This window comes from Mesoplodon densirostris, chromosome 18 (assembly GCF_025265405.1).
Source record: "Mesoplodon densirostris isolate mMesDen1 chromosome 18, mMesDen1 primary haplotype, whole genome shotgun sequence".
Classification (NCBI taxonomy): Eukaryota; Metazoa; Chordata; class Mammalia; order Artiodactyla; family Ziphiidae; genus Mesoplodon; species Mesoplodon densirostris.
Window position 1 is genome coordinate 18,613,809 of NC_082678.1, and position 19,197 is coordinate 18,633,005.

A 19,197-nucleotide genomic window follows, 5' to 3' on the forward strand; every position below is an offset into this window, starting at 1 on the left:
GGTGGGGGAGTTTATGGGGGGTCATGGAGGAGTGAACTCCTTCCCTGCTTTCAGCGTGTTCTCCGCACTGCCTTCTCTGCTCTCCGCCCTCTCTCTCTCACAGCCCTTTCATCCAGGAGCCCTTAAGGGTCAGACGGAGCCCAGAGGCCACCCCGCCCTGTCCGGGCTGGGGCTGGGTGTCAGAGCCGGCGGGCGGGCCTGTGGCGCTGGGGGGCGGTCCGAGCCGGGGGGCGGGCGGGGTCGGATCCTAGGCCTCGGTCCCAGGGGCGGCGCCGCATCGCGAACAGTCCGGGTCCCTCCCAGACGGGAGCAGCACAGGCGGTGCCCCGCGACCGAGGAGCCATGGACGGCAGCGGCCCCTTCAGCTGCCCCATCTGCCTGGAGCCGCTCCGGGAGCCAGTGACGCTGCCCTGCGGCCACAACTTCTGCCTCGCCTGCCTGGGCGCGCTCTGGCCGCACCGCGGCGCGGGTGGCGCCGGCGGGCCGGGAGGCACGGCCCGCTGCCCGCTGTGCCAGGAGCCCTTCCCCGACGGCCTGCAGCTCCGCAAGAACCACACACTGTCCGAGCTGCTGCAGCTCCGCCAGGGCTCGGGCCCGGGGCCCGGCCCCGGCCCGGCCCGGGCCCCCGAGCCGGTGGCGTCCAGTGCGCCGCCCAGCGCGCCGCCCAGCGCCCCGGAGCCGTCGGCTCCCTGCGCGCCGGAGCCGTGGCCGGCGGGCGAAGAGCCGGTGCGCTGCGACGCATGCCCCGAGGGCGCCGCCCTACCCGCCGCGCTCTCCTGCCTCTCCTGCTTCGCCTCCTTCTGCCCCGCGCACCTAGGCCCGCACGAGCGCAGCCCCGCGCTGCGCGGACACCGCCTGGTGCCGCCGCTGCGCCGGCTGGAGGAGAGCCTGTGCCCGCGCCACCTGCGGCCGCTCGAGCGCTACTGCCGCGCGGAGCGAGTGTGCCTGTGTGAGGCCTGTGCCGCCCAGGAGCACCGGGGCCACGAGCTCGTGCCGCTGGAGCAGGAGCGCGCGCTTCAGGAGGTGGGGCGCGGGCGCGGCGGGCGGGCGGGCGATGGGCCTCGCGTGGCGGCCGAGGGCCGGGGACCCCTCACCCCCATCCTTAATTCCCTCCTCTAACCTGAGGATTTTTGCGGTCCCTTCCAGCCCTGACGGTCTCCGCTCGCTGTGGGACATTCCGCTCGGGACGAGAATGGGGGTTGGAGGGACCCAGTGAGAACTCGAAAAAGATGGGCGGGTGGGGGCCTGAGGCTGGAGCGGGGCCCTTGGGGGTTTAAGCAACCAGGAGCCGGGTTAGGCCCACGTGGTCCCAGGCGGCTGATTGCCGCCGGGCAGCTGCTGCGCCGGCCGAGCTCCTGCAGATCCCCGCTCAGGTTTGCCTGGGCTGAGGGTTTGGATGGGTGTGGCAGGTGAAAGGAGTGCTGCAGAGGGTGGGCCGAGCACACAGACCGCTCTGTCCAGCTGTTCCGGGGGCCCGTGGTGGGAGCATGTGCGCGCTGCCTGGCCGGTTACCTCCGCCCCCAGTTTCCTTTGGCCCCCAGCCCGGTCTTGGCGCCTCTGCCTTGGGATTTTCCGTCTCTCCTGCCTGGAGTGGTGACTCATAAGACCCAGGGGATTTGCCCGGAATCCCTATTTTTCAGGCCTGGGCTGGGGGCACAGACTCTTTGGGGACAGTGATCCCCGGGACAGCTGAATGCCATCTTGTGCAGGGCCCCCTCCTCACTCTCTTTCTCTGCCTCTTCCCCACTGAAGGAAGTTCTCAAATGAATGTGAGCAACACTGAGGACCATAGATGGCCCTCTACTTGCTCACCAGTCAAAGAGGGGAGGCAGACAACCTACAGCTGGCCAGACTGCCCTCTCCCTGGGCATTCGGGAATGGCACCAGCCTGGGCTTGAGGCACCTCTGGCATATCCTGGCCACTCTCAGTCCCACCTATACCCAGATACCACTCCCTCCCAGGTCACCCCTCTCCTCCCCCCTTGGTGAGGCCTGGGACCCCAGTGCAGGGTTGTGACCTCTGCCAGACCCCGTACTCAAGGGTGTCGTTCACAGGCCGAGCAGCCCAAAGTCCTGAGCGCTGTGGAGGACCGCATGGACGAGCTGGGCGCGGGCATCGCACAGTCCCGGCGCACGGTGGCCCTCATCAAGGTCCGATCCCGTCCTAACCCCCACCCCCGTTCACTCCTGCAGTAGCCTCCTGGCAGTGTGAGCTTTCAGCATGGTACCGTGCACTCTAAAGAAGCCCACGCTCAAGGCATTGCCCGGCTCCAGTGAGCACACGTGTCTCCCCTGACCTGACATAGATCCAGGGCAGCTGGGGCTGGTGCTTCTGTCCCCCCGAGAGGACAGGGTGGGAAAGTGGGGTCTGGGAAGTGATGTTCTTTGCCCTCATCACCGCCACCTCTGTCCTCCTGTGCAGAGTGCAGCCGTGGCAGAGCGGGAAAGGGTGAGCCGGCTGTTTGCCGAGGCTGAGGCCGTCCTGCAGGGGTTTCAGGCAGAGGTGCTGGCCTTCATCGACGAGGGGGAGGCGACCATGCTGGGCCGCTCCCAGGGCGACCTGCGACGGCAGGAGGGACAACGAAGCCGGCTCAGCCGGGCCCGCTGCAACCTCAGTCAGGTCCCTGAAGCCGACTCGGTCAGCTTCCTGCAGGTGAGGGCAGCTCTGCAGGCCAGAGAGGACACGGAAGGGGGTAGGCGGGAGGCGGAGGGAGAAGGCGGCGCGTGCCTGGGCTTCAGGGCTGTGCCAGCCCCCTGGCGGCGCCGTCTCACCCCAGCCAGGAGGAGCTGTGGCCAGCAGGGCCTTAATGGGCATTTGTCTGGCACAGGAGCTCCTGGAGCTCAGGCTGGCCCTGGAGGAGGGGTGCGGCCCTGGGCCCGGGCCCCCAAGGGAGCTCAGCTTCACCAAGTCATCCCAGGCCGTGCAGGTGGTACGAGACGGCCTGGCTTCGGCCTGCACCAGCCAGTGGGAGCAGCTGCAGGGGCTGGACGGCGATGAGGACGGGCTGCAGAAGCCAGGCGCGGAAGGTGGGTGTCCCCCGCCAGTGACTCATCCTTCCCCAGACTCCCCGCACGGGCCACCAGGCCTGGTGCCCGTTCAGGAGTGGAGGATGGAAACTGCCAGGCTCAGGGTGGGACCCAAAATCCTGCCAATGGCTGGAGCCACCACCCTGTAAGCACGAGTCAGCCCCTTTGGCCACAGCCCAGGGGGCAGAGCAGGCCTCCCCTAGACCACCCTCTAGCTTCAGAAGGGCTGAGGCCCAGGGAGGAAGTGGAGCGAGGGCAGAGCCCAAGGACCAGGCCTGTGTGTGAACACAGTGTACCATATTTGGGCATGTGCCTGTCCCCAGGTGGCCTGGAGTGCTGGGAGGAATGGGGAGGAGGGGAAGTTCAGTCACAGGTTCCGGGTGGGGGTCACCTTGCACAGCAGCCCAGCCACGGGCAGCCGGGGAGACCCCCTCTGCACTGTCTCCTGCAGCAGATGCTGAGTCCCAGGACCCCGAAAGCACCAACAGCCTGGAGAGTGAGGCTCCCAGGGATTACTTCCTCAAGTGTAAGTGGACATCTGGGCTTGCCCCGCTGCTCATACGGGGCCCTCCCAAGGCTGCTGGGCTGGGCCCTGGCGCATGAGGGCTTGGATTCCTGTCCCTCATTCATGTGGTGAACTAGGTCAGCTCATGGGGTGCTCCCCAGGGTGGCCTGCTTGCAGAGGGCCAGTTGCAGAGGAGGGGAGAGGCTATGTTTGGGGAGGTGGGCCCCTAGGGGAGGGGCTGTCCCACCTGACCTTGGACCTGAGCCCTGCATCTCTCTCTGTTCCATGGGAGCAGTTGCCTACATCGTGGACCTGGACAGCGACACGGCAGACAAGTTCCTGCAGCTGTTTGGAACCAAGGGTGTGAAGAGGGTGCTGTGTCCCATCAACTACCCCGAGTCGCCCACCCGCTTCACCCACTGCGAACAGGTGCTGGGCGAGGGCGCCCTGGACCGGGGCACCTACTACTGGGAGGTGGAGATCATTGAGGGCTGGGTCAGCGTGGGAGTCATGGCCGAAGACTTCTCCCCACAAGAGCCCTACGACCGGGGCCGGCTTGGACGCAATGCTCACTCCTGCTGCCTGCAGTGGAACGGACGCAGCTTCTCCGTCTGGTTCCACGGGCTGGAGGTGCTCCTGCCCCACCCCTTCTCGCCCACTGTCGGGATCTGCCTGGAATATGCTGACCGAGCCCTGGCCTTCTACGCCGTGCGGGATGGCAAGATGAGCCTTCTGCGGAGGCTGAAGTCCTCCCGGGCCCGCCGGAGTGGCACCCCAGCCTCCCCGCTTGACCCCTTCCAGAGCCGCCTGGACAGCCACTTTGCGGGGCTCTTCACACACAGGCTCAAGCCCGCCTTCTTCCTGGAGAGCGTGGATGCCCATCTGCAGATCGGGCCCCTCAAGAAGTCCTGCATATCCGTGCTGAAGAGGAGGTGATGCAGGGGGCACGGGGCCTCCTCCCGCTGCTGTCCCAGCTCCTGGGAAGCTTGCTTCTCTGCAACCCTGCTTTGCCCCAGGGAAGACACCAGCCTTGGAGTCCCACACATTCCCCAGGCTTCTCATTTCTAGAGGCCTCCACCTTCCATATACAAGGCCTTCCACCTCTCAGGGAGGAGGCTCCCCAGACCCTGTCCCCCTGCAGGCCTTGTTTCTGGGAGAAGGCATTGCAGCTTGGACAGATCCAGGGTTACCCCGACCCCTCCTCTCCCAGGTTCTTGGGACAGTGCCTGGCACATAGTAGGTGCTCAATAAACATTTGTCGAATGAATGACTCCCTTTTCTACCCTTCTCTCCACCTACCAAGAATTCCCAATACTTCTCATCTTTCAAGAGCAGGTCTTGAAAGGCAGGACAAGGGAACAAGCCCCTAGTCCCAGATTCCTATTGGGAGGGAGAACCCTGGCCCAGGAAGAGGAGGCTGAAATGGGGTGCCTACCCTTTGGGGCACACCTGCTCCCTGGTGCTGGACAGGGAGAGGTAGAGGTGGCTTCTCCCGGAGGGGTCCAGCCCCACAGTCATTCTGGCTGTCCGAGTGTTTGCTTTGGACAGCCTGGTTCCCATCCGCTATTTTCATCCATGATGCCACAGCCTAGTTCTGGACCTGCCTAATGGTGTTTGTGCCCAGGATTAAATACAGACATCACACCCCCCAAGAGTGGGGCATGACTCCTGGGCATGGGCAAGAAAGTTTGAGGCCTAGAGCTTCCTTCATACACATACCTTCTCAGCCCGTGAGAGATGTGGTTGAACCGACCCCCGGGTGCGCCTGGAGCGGAGAACGTCTATGCTAAAACGACCTGTGTCCTCCTTTGGAAGCTGCCTCCCATCTCCGCACCAGCTGTGCAGCTGGAACGGTGCTTCGCCTCCACGCGGGGAGACCCTGGGCCCTGGGCCCCAGCAGAACCTCCATCTCTCTCCCAAGAAGGCCCAGTACCCCTGCTGCTCCAGAACCCCCATCCTAGCTTGGGATGCCCGCATTCTGCTTTCAAGGGGAAGGCTTGCCCCCTGAGGCTACGAGGTGAGTGTGTTCCCAGGCCAGCCCCCTCCTCCTGGGGTTGTCTGTGACTCAGGTGAACGCCAGGGAGGGCCATGCCTGGAGAGCAGAGGCAGGCAAAGAGCCCAAGGTCGGGTGGGACAATGGGTGAGTTATGCAGCCAGACAGCAAGGCCATACAAGTCCTGCCCTGGCTGCCTCACCAGCTAAAAATAGCCCCTCCCACAGAGCCTGCTGGTGCCCCAGAAGCCAGGATGTTGTTTTTCCGGGCGGGGCCTGCTGGCTCCTGGGGCTCTGTGTTCTCAACACGGTTTCCTTGACAGCCAAGGGCCCCAACTCCCTGGGCCTGGGGCGGATGGGGGAGGCTGCTCCTGTCGCTGTCACAACGTGGACCAATGGGAGCCTCCCACCTTTCCCAGAGCCCCTCCCACCCCCACCCCCACCCCCTACCCTGGCACGCCCCACCCCACACACTCCCCTTACAGAGAACCCTCAGGTGCAGGGTCCTGGCATGTCACGGAACGTGAGTGAGTTAGATGGACATGGCCCCTGCACAGGACTGGCGCTTCCTGGTTGGAATTCGGGCCTGACTAGTCAAGTCTGCAGCCACAAAGTCCCTGCCAACTTGCAGAGTGACTGCCAGCTTCCAAAGACTCATGGAACCTTGTGCATCTTTTTTTTTTTTTTTTTTTTTTTTTTTTTTGGCTGCGTTGGGTCTTCGTTGCTTCACTCGGGCTTTCTCTAGTTGGGGCAAGCGGGGGCTCCTCTTCCTTGCAGTGTGCGGGCTTCTCATTGCGGTGGCTTCTCTTGTTGCGGAGCACGGGCTCTAGGCACGTGGGCTGCAGTAGTTGTGGCACGTGGGCTCAGTAGTTGTGGCTCACAGGCTCTAGACCTCAGGCTCAGTAATTGTGGTACACGGGCTTAGTTGCTCTGAGGCATGTGGGATCTTTCCAGACCAGGGCTCGAACCTGTGTCCCCTGCCTTGGCAGGCGGATCCTTAACCACTGCGCCACCAGGGAAGTACCGAACTTTGTGCATCCTAGTTTCACTTCCCAGTGTTAACAGATTTACAACTCAAAGCAAGGGACTGGCTCACCCAGGGCTGCACAGCTCGCAAGGAGCTGGCTGAGCCCGCCCCCAGGTTTCAGTGTTATCCCCAGAATGGAGTGTTAGCTGCAACCCTGCACTTCCTCTTTGACTCTAGGAAAATACTAGAGCCGGAGAGATGGGGTGTATGTGAGAGTCTGTGTGTTTTCGGGTGTATCTCTTTGCCTATGTGTGTGTTTGTGTGTCTATGTGTATCTATGTTATGTGTCTCTGTGCCTCTGTGTGTGTGTCTGTGCTTGTATGTTGCGTGTGCATTAGCGTATAGGTCTTCACGTCTGCCTGGGTGTATGTCTGTGTATTTATGTGTGTGGATCCAGCCCAGTGACTTTTCAAACATGCTCTGAAGACACCTGGAGTTCTGAGGAGGTATAACGAGGCAGGGCAGGCTGGAGGAGTGGGAGGGGAAACCAGGGGTCGAGCCTCTCACTGTCCCCTAACAACACTTTAATCAGAGCAGATTGTAACCAAGATGACTTGCAAAAAGAGAAGCTGTTAAAAAGGCGAAAGGTTAGAAAACGATCGATCTAGTCCACATCTTCTTTTACCACTACCGTTTCCAGATGAAGAAATTGAGGTGTGTGCTTTAAAATGTCTAAACACACATGCGCACGCGCACGCGCGCGCGCGCTGCTTCCCAAAGCTAAGCCTGTGTAAGAGCTGCCCTCGGCCCAGTTTCCACGGCCACCAGAACCCTTCCTCCAGAGCTGCCTGAGGGTCTGTGATCTCCGGAGCCCCGCCAGTCACAGACAATGGCAGTGTGTGAAGAATGTGAAGGGTCTTCTGAGGCTGTGTTGCTATTAGCTGAGTCTGGCTCCTTTGGGCCAGGCTGGGAGCCAACCGCCGCTTGAGCTTTGTTTCTGTGGGAAAATGAGCTCCGGAATTCCAAACGACAGACTGACCAACGGACTTAAGCATCTCTCCCCTCTTGGCAACTAAGGACAGCTGGGTCCCGTACCCCTCACCCCTCCCACCATACCCCCCCCAACCCCCAACTCCAGGAGGAAAGGGACAGATGCATCCTTTTCCTCCCTCTCCTCCTCCGACCCACTCAGGGAACTCATAGAAGTGCCTTTCTTCACCTCCCCTCCTCCCAGGCACAGGGTGAGGCTGGACTGAGACTGGCTAAAAAGGAGGACCTGGCCAGGAAGATGGGGCTGAACTGGGAGGGGCAGCGGTTTGCAGACGGCTCTACTGGTGCTGGGTTTTCTCCCCTGGGAAGAAAATAGCATTTAGCTGCAGGGTCTGTGACCCAGTCATCCCCACACCCAACAGACACATTCCCATTTGATGCCAACGTTCAAAATCTGGAACACGAGGTCACGCCCTTTCTGCACCATCACATCCTCCTGAGATGCCTAAGAACTGCAGGAGGCCGTGGGTGGTCCTCATGGTCTCTACCTGGGTAGAAGCCTCGACCTCCTCCTTCCCAGCGTCCTCAGAGAAGGGGCCAGGGAGGGAGTTCACACCCCGAGCACTGAGGCAGGTAGGACACATTCTTTGATGCCTTGTGTACTTTGTCTTTAAATGACATTCAATTTTTGAATTTTACTCGATAATATCTCTGATTTTGCTTTAATGTAAAGAACAACACTTCTCTGCCCCACAGTGGAGAATGGTTTTTGTGTGTGAGCTCTGGAATCAGAAAGTCTTGGCTAAAAATTCCACTTTGGCCATTTCCCAGCTGCATGCCTTTGGGCAGGGTGCTTAGCCCCCTCCATGCCTCGGTTCCCTCACTTGTAAAATAGGGATAATAATAGAACTGCAAACACAGAGACAAAGAACAAACAGGTGGCTGCCAGAGGGGAGTGGGTTGGGGGAGGCAAGAAACACGTGAGGGAGATACAGAGTAAACTGCCTAGCATTATTTTTTTTTAATGAAATAAAATTATGGAATATAGTTTTTTTATTTTATTTATTTATTTTTGGCTGCATTGGGTCTTTGTTGTTGGGTGCAGGCTTTCTCTAGTTGTGACGAGCGGGGGCTACTCTTCATTGCGGTGCGTGGGCTTCTCATTGCGGTGGCTTCTCTTGTTGCGGAACACGGGCTCTAGGCGTGCGGGCTCAGTAGTTGTGGCACACGGGCTTAGTTGCTCTGTGGCATGTGGGATCTTCCCGGACCATGGCTTGAAACCGTGTCCCCTGCATTGGCAGGCGGATTCTTTTTTTTTTTTTTTTAATTTTTTAAAATAAATTTATTTATTTTATTTATTTATTAATGGCTGTGTTGGGTCTTCGTTTCTGTGCAAGGGCTTTTCTCTAGTTGCGGCGAGTGGGGGCCATTCTTCATCGCGGTGCACGGGCCTTTCACTGTCGCGGCCTCTCTTGTTGTGGAGCACAAGCTCCAGACGCGCAGGCTCAGTAGTTGTGGCTCACGGGCCCAGTTGCTCCGCGGCATGTGGGATCCTCCCAGACCAGGGCTCGAACCCGTGTCCCCTGCATCGGCAGGCAGATTCTCAACCACTGCGCCACCAGGGAAGCCCCCAGGCGGATTCTTAACCATTGCGCCACCAGGGAAGTCTGTGTTATTTTGAGGATTAAATGAGGTAATTTAGGCAAAGTGCTTGTCACAAGTCTGGCACAGAGTGAGCTTTCAATAAGTGTTATTAGTATTCTTCTTCTTCTCTTGAACGATGAGTAAAATTGATATTCTTGGAAGTTTTGTCAATCCTTGGGGGATCCATGGATTTGTTCTTTGGGTGCTAAGATTAACCCAGACCTAAATTTGTCAGGATGCTTACATTTTGCCCCACCCACTAAGATTGGACACTTTCACTCACTCATTCAACAATATTTATTCAGTGTGGTGTACTGCTGCGGATACAGTGGTGAGTGACCCAAACAGAGATGCCTGTGCCACACAACCGGCCGTGTGATAATTGCAGCTGTAGTAAGTACTGTATAAGAAAAGGGCAGCAACTCCACCCCTGCGGATACACCCAAAAGAACTGAAAGCAGGCACTCAAACAGATGCTTGTACACCCGTGTTCACAGCAGCACTATTCACAACAGCCAAAGGGTGGAAGCAACCCAAGTGTCCATCAGTGGACGAATGGATAAACAAAATGTGGTCTGAATATACAATGGCCTTAAAAAGGAATGAAATTCTGACACATGCTATCACATGAATAAACTTTGAAGACATTAGGCTAAGTGAAATAAGCCAAATGCAAAAGGACAAATCTTGTATGTTTCCACTTATATGAGGCACCTAGAATAGGCAAATTCATAGAGACAGAAAGTAGGAGGGTGGTACCCAGCGGCTGGGGGAGGGGGGATTGAGGACCTCGTGTTTAATGGGGTCAGAATTTCAGTTTGAGATGATGAGAAAGTTCTGGAGATGGATCGTGGTGATGGTCTCACAACAATGTGATTGTACTTAATGCCACCGAACTGTACACTTACAATGGTAAATTTTATATGATGTATCCAGTGTATTTTACTACTGAGGGGAAGAAAAGTTTTCCCTCTGCTATATTACAAAACAAAACAAAACACAAATTTCCCAGGGACAGAAATTTAAAAAAAAAAAAAAGAAGAAAGAAGGAAAAAAACAGTGGTCACGAGAAGGGGCCCTATTAGGCATGGGGGAGGCTCATTTCCAGGGAGGACCTCCCTGAAGGGACAGCTGAGGCCTGGAGGACAAGGAGTTAGCAAGACAAAGAGGATGGGTGTGCGCTCCGGAAGGGGCCAAGCACTCCAGGGGACCAAAGTGTTTTAAGGAAGGCAAGTGACATGAGGTGGCAGTGCAGAGCCTCGTAAGGATTCTGGACTTTACTTAGGAGGAATGGGAAGCCAAGGCAGGGTTTCACATGGGTAAACGATACAATCAGATTTGAAAGTTTAAAATCACTCTATAGGGACTTCCCTGGTGGTCCAGTGGTTAGGGCTCCACGCGTCCACTTCAGGGGGCGCGGGTTCGATCCTTGGCTGGGGAACTAAGATCCCGCATGCCACACACAGTGCGGCCAAAAAAAAAAAAAAAAAAAAACTCTGTAATTTAAGTGAGAAATGGGTTTAAGGAGGGAAAAAAGAGGATGAGAGAGACCTTGCATGTTTCCAGGGGGATGGAGATGATCCCCCCCCACCCCACCCACCCCGGACTGCTGGAAAGAGGACCCAGAAATAGCAGGGAAGGGCCCAGACCCACTAGAGCCCCTCCTAGCCCCTCCCTGAGTTCCCTCCTGCAGAAGGGTCCCTCAAGGCGTGGCTCCTCCGTGGTGGGGTGGGGACAACTTCGAAGGTGATGCCTGTGCCTTTCTGGCTTTCTGGGATTTTGGAGGCACAGAGGGGAAATTGACAGCAGGGGCGTTGTGTAAACACTCCTACGGCAGGAATCACTCAGAACAGGCCTTGCAGCTGTGCCTGGGGATATTGAACTCCACAGAGCAGGGAGGTCTGGACTGGGAACCACTGGGTGGGGCTCATCTCCATAGCAACCAGAAACAGCCCCAGACAAGCCCGGGCTGGGCTTACTGATGGAGGAGCAAGGAACTTGTGTTACTGAAATACCCGTGGCCAAAACGACACGCCCTGAAATAGCTCACTTTCCCATCACCAGCACCCCATGTGGCATCTCCCGTTCTGTCTTCGAAGCCCAAACAACCAACAGCAAATGGCAGAAAGCTGAGGGTTACTAGGAGTTTTCTTTCTCTTGCTGGCTTATTGGAAGATGATGACTGGCTGAGTGAAAAAAAAAAATACGGTGGATCAAGCATGAATTGGCTCCATAACACTCAGGTACAAGAAATGTCAATTTTGGTATTTTTCCTAAATCATAAAATTTGATTATGAGCTGCCCTTTGCCAAGAGGGAAAGGAATTCAACCTCAGGCATGTTTTGGGGGGTTGGGGTCTTCTGTCCACTGGGGCAGCTGCTGAGATGCCCGGTGTCTGAGCCCAAGTGGTCCTTGTATGGTGAGCTTCCTCTCCCTTGAGTCAAGCGAGGTTTAGAGATTGTGACCAGCTGTTGTCTTTCTGCTCCAGCCCCTTTGTGTTAGTCTGCTAGGGCTCTCGTAACAAAGTACCACAAACTAGGTGGCCTAAACAACAAAAATGCATTGTCTTCCAGCTCTAGGGAGGCCAGAGTCAGAGATCAAGGTGTTGGCAGGGTTGGTCCCTCTGAGGCTTCGAGGAAAGTTCTGTTCCAGGCCTCTCCCCTAGCTTCTGGTGATTTGCTGACAATATCTGGCAATCCTTCTAGCACTCTGCCTTTGTCTTCACATGGCGTTCTACCTGTGTGTGTATCTGTATCCAAATTTCCCCTTTTTAAAAGGACACCAATCATATTGGATTAGGGCGCACACTAATGACCTCATCTTTAATTATATCTGCCACAGCCCTGCTTCCAAATAAGATCACAATTTGAGGAACTAGGGGTTAGGATTTTGACACATGAATTTAGACGGGGGATAAAATTCAACTTATAAAATCCACCCTCTAAGCTGGGCTCCGTGATACAGGGGCTGGGACTCTGCATTTCTCCGCTACCTGCTTCTCCCTGCTGGGCTCTGCCATCAGGGGGCGCTAGAGGGCTTACAGGGCTGAAGGAGAAGGGGCTGGCTGCTTCCCAGCTGCTGGCGGTTCCATCATCACTGGAAGGCTTCTTCACTGGGGCAGCTGCAGTTCCTTAGCGGCAACTAAATGCACTTTGTAGTTTTTCCGACCCTTGCAGAACCAGCTGCCTGGAGCCCCCTTCAGAGACACCAGCACCAGCAAGCATGTGCCCCCTTCGGAGAGTTGGGTTTTAGTTCCCAGGGGCTTTTCCTTCAAGCTTCTGTGTTTTAATTATTCCGACTTTGCCTTTTGGTCCCCCAGTCCTAGGTTCAGGCACCTCTGGGGCACCTTAGAATTATTTTTTTTCACCTTTTCAGTTACCTAGTGACCTAAGCGACATGGCTAGCTTTATACCTGTGTTAATTCTTTATAGTAAGTTCTCTCTGTTCAGATAGCTGGATCCTTTCACACAAACCCCCAAACCACAGTTCAGGCCCCCCCTTGACCATACCCCACCTCTTGGGATTGCCCTGTGGGAGCAGGACGGGTGGCAGGTGGAAAGGCTACCACTGGAGAACCCCGCAAACTCTGCTTCGGTCCTGGGGCTCTGAAAGGCACCCCTTCCCTCTCGAGGTCCAGCCATTCTGCCCTTGCTGCCCTCCAGCTCCTACAGCCCCAGACACACGCAATAGGCTGCAGACAAGAGCCTGGGGCTTGGTACCTTCAAAGTATCTGGCACATTCCGTGTTCAGCCAGAGCTGAAAACAACTGTTAGGGAACCCATAACCCTGCCCTGGGAACAAGAAGTCTTGCCTGCCCTCTTGGTTGAGGGATAGAAAAATGCCCCTCAGTATTTTGAGTCTCCTAGCCCACGAAGAGTGAAGCAAAGATGTGATATCTTAAAAAAACTCTCCTCCCTGGGCTTCCCTGGTGGCGCAGTGGTTGAGAGTCCGCCTGCCGATGCAGGAGACACGGGTTCGTGCCCCAGTCTGGGAAGATCCCACATGCCGCGGAGCGGCTGGGCCTGTGAGCCATGGCCGCTGAGCCTGCGCACCCGGAGCCTGTGCTCCGCAGCGGGAAAGGCCACAACAGTGAGAGGCCCGCGTACCACAAAAAAAAAAAAAAAAAAAAAAAATCTCCTCCCTGACCTAAATCTCATTGACACAACCCTTTAGTAAACTGATTTGGGAACCATAAATACGGGACAGTTTCAGCTCCAGGAGGTGTGTGGATGCAGGTCCCGTCTCTGGCGGGGGTGGGGGAACTCCAGGACTCTCCTCCTCTTCTCTCCTCCCCGTCGCCCTCTGCCCCCATCCTTCCTTCTGGAACAGGGTTTTTCAAGCTGAGGATTGCAAAATCAATTTATGGCATAACAATGAGCAGGTTTTGTTTGTGGTACGCGTGCCTCTCACCGTTGTGGCCTCTCCCGTTGAGGAGCACAGGCTCCAGACGCGCAGGCTCCAGACGCGCAGGCTCAGTGGCCATGGCTCACGGGCCCAGCCACTCCGAGGCATGTGGGATCTTCCCGGACCGGGGCACGAACCCGTGACCCCTGCGTCGGCAGGCGGACTCTCAACCACTGCGCCACCAGGGAAGCCCCAACAATTAGCAGTTTTTAAATGACAAAATATCATAGAAAATCTCAGAGGACATCACAATACAAAATAAAAATTGTCCCAAACCTGGTCTGGGGCAATTCTTTTCTTTCTTTTTTTGTTTTAGGTGATACAATTCACAGTCTCTTTCTGGGGAAAAAAATAGCATTTATGATGAAATGCTTAAGCAATTTTTATTTCTTTTATTGAGGCATAGTTAATATATTTTATTATTTTAAAATTTTATTTATTTATTTATTTGTTTGTTTTTGGCTGCGTTGGGTCTTCGTTGCTGCATGCGGGCTTTCTCTAGTTGTGGCGAGCGGGGGCTACTCTTCGTTCCGGTGCGCGAGCTTCTTTCTCACTGTGGTGGCTTCTCTTGTTGCGGAGCATGGGCTCTAGACACGCAGGCTTCAGTAGTTGTGGCTCGTGGGCTCTAGACCGCAGGCTCAGTGGTTGTGGTGCACGGGCTTAGTTGTTCCGTGGCATGTGGGATCTTCCCGGAGCAGGGCTTGAACACATGTCCCCTGCATTGGCAGGCGATTCTTAACCACTGTGCCACCAGGAAGTCCCTAGTTAATTTATAATGTTGTGTTAGTTTCAACTGTACAGCAAAGTGATTCAGTTACACCTACATATATACATATATATATATACTTTTTCAGATTCTTTTCCATTATAGGTTACTACATAATATTGAGTATAGTTCCCTGTGCTATACAGTAGGTCCTTGTTGTCTACCTATTTTATATATAGTAGTATATATAGTATATGTTAATCCAAAACTCCTAATTTATCTCCCTCCCCGCCATTAAGCAATTTTTAAATAAATTTTAATGGCATTAAGATTTATTCTGGGTGACTTCCCTGGTGGTCCAGTGATAAAGAATCCACCTTGCAGTGCAGGGGATGCGGGCTCGATCCCTGGTCAGGGAACCAAGATCCCACATGCCGTGGGGCAACTAAGCCCACATGCCACAACTACTGAGCTTGAGCGCCTCAACTAGAGCCCACGTGCAAACTACAGAGCCCACGTGCTCTGGAACCCACGCGCCACAACTACAGAGTCCACACGCCCTGGAGCCTGCATGCCACAACTAGAGAAGAGAAAACCCACACGCCACAACTAGAGAGCAGCCCGTGCACCACAGTGAAGATCCCACGTGCCACAACTAAGACCCGACGCAGCCAAAAATAAAATAAATAAATAATAAATAAATCTTAAAAAAGGGGGGGGTTTGCTCTGGGAACTTAGTTACCTCTCCCACCTACCTGGTTGTCTTCAGTCAGAAACCCAGTGACCTCTGGCCAAGCAGTGGCTCTCTGACCATACTCCTTCTATAAATTGTCTCTTCTAAGAGGGAACCCCTGAATTGACCCTCAAGGGAGCTTTTCCTTTGCGTGCAATGTTGCAATAAGATTTTTTCTATGCACTCATAACTAACTCATAACTAATAGTGCTTTTCAGCAACATGTAGTAAGTAGGGTAGATATCGTTTCAGGAAAGTTGTTTTGGTAAAGCCTCTGCAGCCAGCCACCAGGGGGTACAGCCTCCAGGGTTGCCCCAAGATGCCCAGCCATGCATGAGCGGGAAGAGGGAAGCTGTTTTTCAGGTGTGTCTTCTAAAAGATTCTGAGGAGAGTCTATGGGAAGCAAGGACCAGTTCTGGAGTGGGTGCTGTTTCTGGGTGGGGATTAGAAGCACTGGGGATTAACTAGGGACTGGGGGCCATCACAAGGGGAGTGGTTTAGTATTGAGGCACCCCTGCCAATAGTTGCAAAGCTTGTCTAGGGGTATCATTGGTAGGAAAGCAGCAGTTGCTGAGAGAGAAGGGTGTCGTTCCCTCTTATGACTGCTGCTGACCCTGGGAGAGATCAGGTTTCCTGCTGGCTCTGCTGCAGGCTTTGTCCATGTCTCTGTGAGTCTGTTTCTGTTTTGTAGGTAAGTTCATTTGTGTTGTATTTTAGATTCCACATATAAGCGATATCATACGGTATTTGTCTTTGTCTTTCTGACTTACTTTGCTTAGGTATGACGATCTCTAGGTCCATCCATGTTGCTGCAAATGGCATTATGTCATTCTTTTTTATGGCTGTGTAGTACTCCATTGTATATATATATACACCACATCTTTTTATCCATTCAGCTGTCGATGGACATTTAGGTTGTTTCCATGTCTTGGTTATTGTGAATAGTGCTGCTATGAACATATAGGTGCATGTATCCTTTTGAATTACAGTTTTCTCCAGATATATTCCCAGGAGTGGGATTACTGGATCAGGCTGTAACTCTATTTTTACTTTTTTGAGGAACCCCCATACTGATTTCAATAGTGGCTGCACCAACTTACATTCCCACCAACAGTGTAGGAGGGTTCCCTATCCTCCACACCCTTTCCAGCATTTGTCATTTGTAGCCTTTTTTTTTTTTTTTTTTTTTTCGGTACGTGGGCCTCTCACTGTTTTGGCCTCTCCCGTTGCGGAGCACAGGCTCCAGACGCGCAGGCTCAGTGGCCATGGCTCACGGGCCCAGCCGCTCCGCGGCATGTGGGATCTTCCCAGACCGGGGCACGAACCCGTGTCCCCTGCATCGGCAGGCGTACTCTCAACCACTGCGCCACCAGGGAAGCCCATTTGTTATTTGTAGCCTTTTAATCATGGCCATTCTGACTGGTGTGAGGTGGTACCTCGTTGTAGTTTTGATTTGCATTTCTCTAGTAATTAGTGATGTTGAGCATCTTTTCATGTGCCTGTTGGCCATCTGTATGTCTTCTTTGGAGAAATGTCTATTTAGGTCTTCTGCCCATTTTTCAATTGGGTTGTTTGATTTTTTGATGTTGTATGAGCTGTTTGTATACTTCCAAAATTAAGCCCTTATCAGCCACATCATTTGCAAATATTTTCTCCGAGTCTGTAGGTTGTCTTTTCATTTTGTTTATGGTTTCCTTTGCTGTACAGAAGCTTGTAAGTTGACTAGGTCCCACCATTTGTTTATTTTTGCTTTTATTTCTATTGCCTTGGGAGACTGACCTAAGAAAATATTGGTATGATTTATGTCAGAGAATGTTTTGTTTATGTTCTCTACTAGGAGTTTTATGGTGTCATGTCTTTTTTTTTTTTTTTTTTTTTTTTTTTTTTTGTGGTCCTGCGCCACCAGGAAAGCCCTGCTCTCTAGTCTTTTAAACATAAGGACACACATAGAAAATGATTATTTGTTTAGCACAAATGATACTTGTCCAACTCACTGGGGCAAATAAATGAAGCTTCTTGGAGCTTAAAAGGTGACTGGAACAGGGTCACCCTGGACCCTGCCTGGCTGTTCTGTGGTGATGGGCACAATCAAGGAGCTCCAGTCTGCAGAATAGGAGCAATTACAGCTCAGCAAAAAGCGATCATTCTGGAAACAGCCAGAGCCTGTGTGGACTAGAAGGCAGGAGTGATCTGAGTTCTGAGACCTGGGCCCAAACAGGACCTTTTGCCACCTACTTTGTTCAGCAATGAACTGCCCTTGAGCCCCTCAGTGTGGGTCCTGGAAAGCACCTGCCCTCTCCACCGCCTGGGAGCGGCCCTCACAAGGCGTTCACATGATCACATGGTTTTATAAAATTTGCAAAATTTGGACACTTAAGCCAGAATCGGTTAAGCCTGCTATCTCGCTCCACTCAGAATTCCTCTTCATCACGTTTCCCCTCCTGCTAGGAGGCCTCAGTGTGGCCACAGCACTGTGTTCATAATCGTGTATCTTAGTTCTAAAACAGGGCCTCCAACGTTGGAGAGGCTTCAGGCCCCACAAAACCCGCCTCTGCCTCTGCCACCAACCGGGGTCGCAAAGGGGTAAGGGCAGGACTGCGCTGTTGTCCCACCTTCCCTCTTAGGGTCCTTGTAGCAGCCATTCTTGCACACCCATTACTGGGTGGGTTTTCTCTTTCTTTTTGAAATGTATTATTAATATTTAAAATGCACACAGTAAACAAACAGTACAAAAGAGCACGCAATGCACAGTAAGTCACCTGCCAACCCCAGTTCCCAGAGCTGAGCTTCAAAGGGATAATGCCAAAACAGTGTCTGGTAGATTGTTCAAGAAAATATCTAGATCTAGATCCTATCCTATTTTTTATACAAACAGAAGTATATTTATACACCAGTTGTACAGACAAACCTTAGCAATCTTTCCACATCAGCACATAGAATATGACTTCATTCTTTTCAACCGCTACATAGATTGTATCTGTGGAATTTACCCTAACCCTTTAGGGCAGACTTCATCATGTCCATGATGCACTACTTCACTGCACTTGTCCTGCAACTTCCAGGTGGTTTTGCGCAAGACCTCACAGAAGGCTGTTACCTGTTTCATAATATTTTCTAGTTTTTGATCCTTCACCTAGGAAATCTCACTCAAAAGGCAAGTCAAGCAGGTGGATCCCAAAGTTGGTCACCACGTGTCCGGAAATCAGTTGTTTGCTTAAAAATCAAACTCCGATCCCTTAAGATTAATGATGCACCTGCGCCGCCCCGTGGGGAGTGAGACCCCCACAATTGCGGGTAAAGCTCCACCTCGGAGGTGCGGGAGTTTACATAACTACAGCGGCCGAGTGGGGGCCGCCCAAGTGCTGGGTCACAATGAGTCAGCCCCATTCTGCAAGCTCCGGCTGTCACAACTGTGCCCAGTTCCATTCAGCTCCTCCGCGTCCGGTTTAAATCTTCCAGCCTGTTAAACGCTGGGAGGGCGGGACTGCAGAGCCACAGCGTTCTAGAGCGAGCAGCGCCACCGCGAGGCCGGCTGTGGTGGAGGCGGCGGTCAGGTGCCGGCGCTGGGCCAGTTCTCCTCCCCGCCCGGAGATTCTCACCGCCCACTTCGGAGGGTGTGGGTTTGATTTCAAGGGAGGGATGGCAGTTTTTCTTGACTCTTCTCTCCTAAAACAGAGACTGATTCTTGGACTCATCTCTCTAGCTCAGTGATTACCCAAGTGTGTGGCGGGGGAGCAAAGTCATATAGGAAATGCTCCCCATACGTTTGCGGACTGAATGAAGATGCCCCAGTGTTCAGCGCTCCCACAGCAGGTGTAGGTTATAGTCCTCATTCCGTGCGTATGAACTTTTGCGTCCAGGGCCTTTACGACGAACTTCCCTGTGACGCACCCAACTATTTACGCCGGTCCCTCGGAGGACCGGGTGGAGGAGGGTGGGGATTAGTTATGCAACAAGCGGAGTCAATCCGGGCCTATGGTCTTGGAGACTACAAGTTCCAGAATGCAGCCTTTCCGTTAGCGTAGTGAGAGGTCGAGGTTGAGGGAGCATTGCCTTCTGGGAACTACAGTCTTGAGTTTGTTTGTGATGCTAGCGAAACTAGGGGGGAGGGGGAGAGGGAGTAAACTATTAGCACGTGACGCCAGTGATCAGGTGGTAGGGCCAGCCTCCGCGCAAGAGCTGATTGGCTGACTCTAATACGAACGACGCCACTAGGGGTGGGCCGAAGA

At 54.1% G+C, this 19,197-nt stretch overlaps 1 protein-coding gene across 3 annotated transcripts; it reads left to right on the forward strand.

Moving 5' to 3' along the window:
- The first annotated feature begins 268 nt into the window (after positions 1–268).
- Positions 269–4,799, forward strand: TRIM47 (tripartite motif containing 47). 3 transcript variants are annotated; one of them, XM_060081883.1, is made up of 6 exons: positions 269–1,023; positions 2,056–2,151; positions 2,423–2,653; positions 2,829–3,027; positions 3,428–3,553; positions 3,828–4,799. In XM_060081883.1, the coding sequence occupies exons 1-6, from the start codon at positions 343–345 to the stop codon at positions 4,466–4,468; spliced, it is 1,974 nt and encodes a 657-aa protein (XP_059937866.1). In that variant the 5' UTR covers positions 269–342; the 3' UTR covers positions 4,469–4,799. The 3 variants fall into 3 exon arrangements, with proteins under 3 accessions (XP_059937866.1, XP_059937867.1, XP_059937868.1); XM_060081884.1 differs by having other exon boundaries at positions 3,479–3,553; XM_060081885.1 differs by having other exon boundaries at positions 3,482–3,553.
- Positions 4,800–19,197: the final 14,398 nt, after the last annotated feature.